The sequence below is a fragment of the Lactuca virosa genome, chromosome 4 (genome assembly GCF_052849685.1).
Source record: "Lactuca virosa cultivar CGN04683 chromosome 4, Lactuca_virosa_CGN04683_v6, whole genome shotgun sequence".
NCBI classification, from domain to species: Eukaryota; Viridiplantae; Streptophyta; class Magnoliopsida; order Asterales; family Asteraceae; genus Lactuca; species Lactuca virosa.
Window position 1 is genome coordinate 144948223 of NC_136429.1, and position 4448 is coordinate 144952670.

The following is a 4448-nucleotide window of genomic DNA, read 5'->3' on the forward strand; positions in this document are numbered from 1 at the left end:
ATGACCTGATACAATTCCTGATGAAAATTATTAATAGCAAGTACACCCATGTCCTTGTACTCGTCGAATACCCAACGGCAACCCATGGTAACATATTTCATGTTCTTTTAATTATAATAGAAAGATTATATTCTTCGTAGAATAATGGTTACCTTCATAAAATGTTAAGGAATCATGATATGTGTGGAGTTGTGTGCTTTTTAGTTTTTTCCTTAAACTTGTTATATTGTTTTTATATAGTAAGCTTATGCGTCAGTCATACTCACGTCACGATACTCGAGTCATTGTGATACAGCATACCATTTTAGTCTAATATGACCCTACAAGACTCCTCTTTCTCCTTCCTAACGCGATCATTTTATTTTAAATTCTGACTTGTGAGTTCACATCAAGTCTTGCGGATGAGATTTATAAAGTGGCCTCTGCCTTCATTGCTTCTTCATTAACACCCATAAAAATATATCTCTTTCTCTCGACTTTAATACGATTAAAGTGAAGTAAGAGTAAAGTGATCAAACACAAATGGATACTGAGATGGTGGATAGACATAAGGAACAGGAAATTGTTTTAGAGAAAAGGATTCATATAAACAGTGTCGATGATATCGTATGTCACTGCATGTTGGAGTACTATTCAACACCTCCAGAATCTGAGCAACCTGATTTTGAAGAAGACCAGAAAGGAATCAACCAACCACGTGAAGATTGGCTTCCGATCACCGAATCAAGAAAAGGAAATTCATGGACTGCAACATTCCATTTGCTTTCCTCTGGAATCGGAATTCAAACACTCTCTCTACCTCTCGCCTTCATGTACATGGGCTGGTAATCCGCCATGCATATACTCGTGTACTCCATCAGTTCTAAGCCGACATTACTTAATTATTTATCTGTTCTTAGTTATTACCACTTTTAGTAATTATACAGTTATGCTGAATTTAGCGTAAGCCCACTAGAACATTTTGAATTTATTAAAGCTCTACAAAAGTGAAAGTTGTCATATTTAGTCCTTCATGCACTGGAGCCATCTGATTATGAAAAGCCATATCATGTTCCATCCAGTGAGTGCTCACCATTAATTAATCGTACTTTAATTAACTCATCTTCTTTTTTCAGGTTTTGGGGGATTTTGTGTTTGTCTGTGGCTTTTGTATGGCAGTTCTACACCATTTTATTGTTGGTGGATCTTCATGAATCTACTTCCAGTACACGTTACAGCCGATATCTTCAACTTTCAGTGGCTGCCTTTGGTATGATAACAAGATCCGTTTCTTAAATTAACTAAAATGGAAAAAGTTAGTTTTTTTTAGTTAACTAACATCATTAAATTTCAATTCATGGATGACTTTTGTAGGTGTTAAATTAGGGAAAGTTTTAGCCATTTTCCCAGTCATGTATCTTTCAGGAGGATCATGCGTCATGTTCATAATCACAGGGGGTGGAACCATGAAACTATTCTATCAACTCTTGTGTGAAGATTGCTCTTCCAAATACCCCTTGACGACAACAGAATTGTTCTTGGTTTTCATTTGTTTGGCAATTCTTGTGTCCCTCTTTTGCCCAAATTTGAATTCTTTAGCATTTGTCTCATTCATTGGATCGATCATGGCTGTTGGATATTGTACAGTCTTATGGCTAGTTTTCGTTGCTAAAGGAAGGGTAGACGGTGTTATTTATGACCAGTCAAAAGTTGCCGAATCAGAAACTGCTCGAATAAGAAATATCATGAATGCACTTGGGATCATATTCCTAGCGTTTAGAGGCCATAATGTTGTGTTAGAGATACAGGTATATCTCATAGTGTCTTTCAATTTATTAAATATGCTGTCGACCTATTGAAGCCACTGCAACCCATAATAATCGTGTCGTAGTGTTTCATGATGTAATCATAGATACATCATGAAAAATCAAAAATATTTATTTTACTACATCCCTTTAAAAAGTATTTTTTATGGTCCTATTAATCTTCCTATATATAGGGTACAATGCCATCGACCCCAAATCGCTCATCATCAAAGTTCATGTTGAAAGGAGTGGTAGCTTCATATCTCATTATTGCAATGTGTTTGTTCCCTCTTACAGCTGCTGGATATTGGGCCCTCGGAAACAAGGTTAAATTATTTCTTTTATTTGTAAATAACAATCTTTGAATTTAACATGAATATAACGTACTTAACACTAAACATTATCCAGATTCCGGCCAATGGAGGACTACTAACAGCAGTTTTAACCACCCTTCACCACCATACATTAAAACCAGTGGTGGGTCTCTTATACGTGCAAGTTGTCATAAGTTGTGTGGCTGCTTTTCAAATCTACGGGATGGTTGTATATGACAACTTGGAGCGTGCATATGCAAGTAGAAAAAGCCAAAAATGCCCAAAGTTAACGCGTATAGGAATCCGGATATTTTTTGGAGGTTTGACCTTCTTTATATCAGTTGCGTTCCCATTTCTGCCGAGTCTAGGACTACTTATAGGAGGTATTGCTCTCCCTGTCACGTATGGATACCCATGTCTCATGTGGATTGCGATAAAGAGACCACCAACAAAATTCGCAATGTGGTGGCTTAACCTTGGGCTTGGTTGTTTAGGCGTAGGATTGAGTGTGTTGTTAGTCATTTGTGCAGTGTGGAACTTAGCTTGTATAGGTTTAGATGCCAACTTTTTCCACCCATATTAACAAAGGTCCAACTCGAATCAAAGGTGGACCACAGTCTATCCAATACAATTAGGTCTTAAGAGGAGGGAGTCATTTCCTTCCAACCACTACCACAACAGTTTTTATCTTTCATTTTTCTTCCTTTTTCTGAACCCACAACACACGGAAATCCTACTTTTTCAACTCATTCAATTAAAAAAAAAATACAAACAATCAAGGTAAAATCTTAATTAGCAATAGAGTTACCGTGAATACCACTCCCTCTTCAGCGGGTTGTTTAATTGGTTTCACTAACCCACTTCATCTTCTCTCTCTCTCTACTTTCTCTCATTTTCTGTTGTATCATGTGTTTTAAGATTTGTAACTTAGTTGTTTTGTATTATTTTTAATTGAATGGGTTGAAAAAGATAAGATTGTCGTGTGTTGTAAGTTGGGAAAGATGAAGAAAAAAGAGAGACAAAAACTGATGTGACAGTGAGTTCAGTGGGTTGGAAGGGAACGACTCCCTCCTCCCTTATAGCTAGGGCTGTTCACTATTTGGATAAAACAGAATTGTCCAATTGAACAATTTGGATTTGACTATTTGGTTCGGATATTCGGATTTTGGGATTGGTTTTCAACAAACCGAATTATTATTTTGGATTTCGGATTGGTTTTGGTTTATAAAATAAGAACCGAATAGTTCAAAAAACCGAATAAATATTTATTACTTATTTATTTATAATATATATCTATAGTTATTTATTAATTTTGTAATTTATTTTTTCAAATAGGTTCAAAACGTTTCACCCGATAAAGAAAATATTAATATGAATTTTCCCTCAAAAGTTTTCTATCTATAAAATATTTACCTATAATATATATTTTTAATAGTTGTTTAAAAATTTCAAATCACAACTAAATAATTTGTTTTCGTTTCTTGTGTAAAGTTGGATAATATTATAATCATATGTCGTTTTAAAATGATTTGGTTTTTGAAAACCGAATTATAAAAACCGATCAAACCGAATTATAATCGGATTGGATCGGATCGGATTTGAATTTAGGTTGGACTATTCGGATTCATGTTTTGAAAACCGAAATCAATTTGGATTCACTTGATTTGATCGGACCAAACCGATCCATCCAAACGAACACCTCTACTTATAACAGAAGCTTGAACTAGTTATAACATATTAGACATCTCAATATTTCTAAAAGAGGAAATAAAGCAATAGATTTTTTCTTAAATTCCCCTTTAAACCTTACGTGTTATTCATGCTCTAGTTTAAGTCATTTTTCATTCACTTTCTCACAACCATTCTACAAAGGTTAACTATTTTAGGATTTTTTTTATAAATTAATTAATTTATCATTTATCTAAAGTATTTTATGAAACTTTCTCATTTGATCTATCTTAAGTATTTTATGAAACTTTCTCATTTGATTTATTATTATTTTTTAATCACATATAATATTTCAAAAAAAAAACATTACTTGACATGAAAATATAACTAAATATAGATATTTCAAAACAAACATTAGAAAAAAAAAACTAAACCTATCATCTATATCATGGTTTTATTTCATCTAACAATATTTAATTATAACCAAGTTATTCGTATTGTATGTCTTACATATTGTCAGTTCAAATGTATTTTTTTGATCCCCTGAAAACTTAAACTAATTGTTAATTGTTAATCTTCTTCACGTATTCCCTTACTGCATCTAAGACACAAGAGAGCAGGGACGGACGCAGGAGTACATAGGAGGTGTTGTCGAGGTTGAAGAGGTGTTGCCGGTGCATGA

At 33.9% G+C, this 4448-nt stretch overlaps 1 protein-coding gene across 1 annotated transcript; it reads left to right on the plus strand.

Moving 5' to 3' along the window:
* The first annotated feature begins 368 nt into the window (after positions 1–368).
* On the plus strand, positions 369–3302 carry LOC145107513 (lysine histidine transporter-like 7). The gene is made up of 5 exons (XM_079044406.1): positions 369–824; positions 1116–1249; positions 1354–1787; positions 1979–2110; positions 2193–3302. Exons 1-5 carry the CDS (start codon positions 523–525, stop codon positions 2679–2681), a joined length of 1491 nt encoding a protein of 496 aa, XP_078900532.1. The 5' UTR covers positions 369–522; the 3' UTR covers positions 2682–3302.
* The last annotated feature ends 1146 nt before the right edge of the window (positions 3303–4448 follow it).

What these genes read in the sequence shown, in the direction of transcription:
- LOC145107513 (XM_079044406.1), top strand. Translation starts at nt 523, where the DNA reads ATGGATACTGAGATGGTGGATAGACATAAGGAACAGGAAATTGTTTTA. An exon ending in ACTTTCAGTGGCTGCCTTTG is followed by an intron (nt 1,250 to 1,353) that starts GTATGATAACAA and finishes TGACTTTTGTAG; the next exon opens with GTGTTAAATTAGGGAAAGTT. An exon ending in ATGTTGTGTTAGAGATACAG is followed by an intron (nt 1,788 to 1,978) that starts GTATATCTCATA and finishes TCCTATATATAG; the next exon opens with GGTACAATGCCATCGACCCC.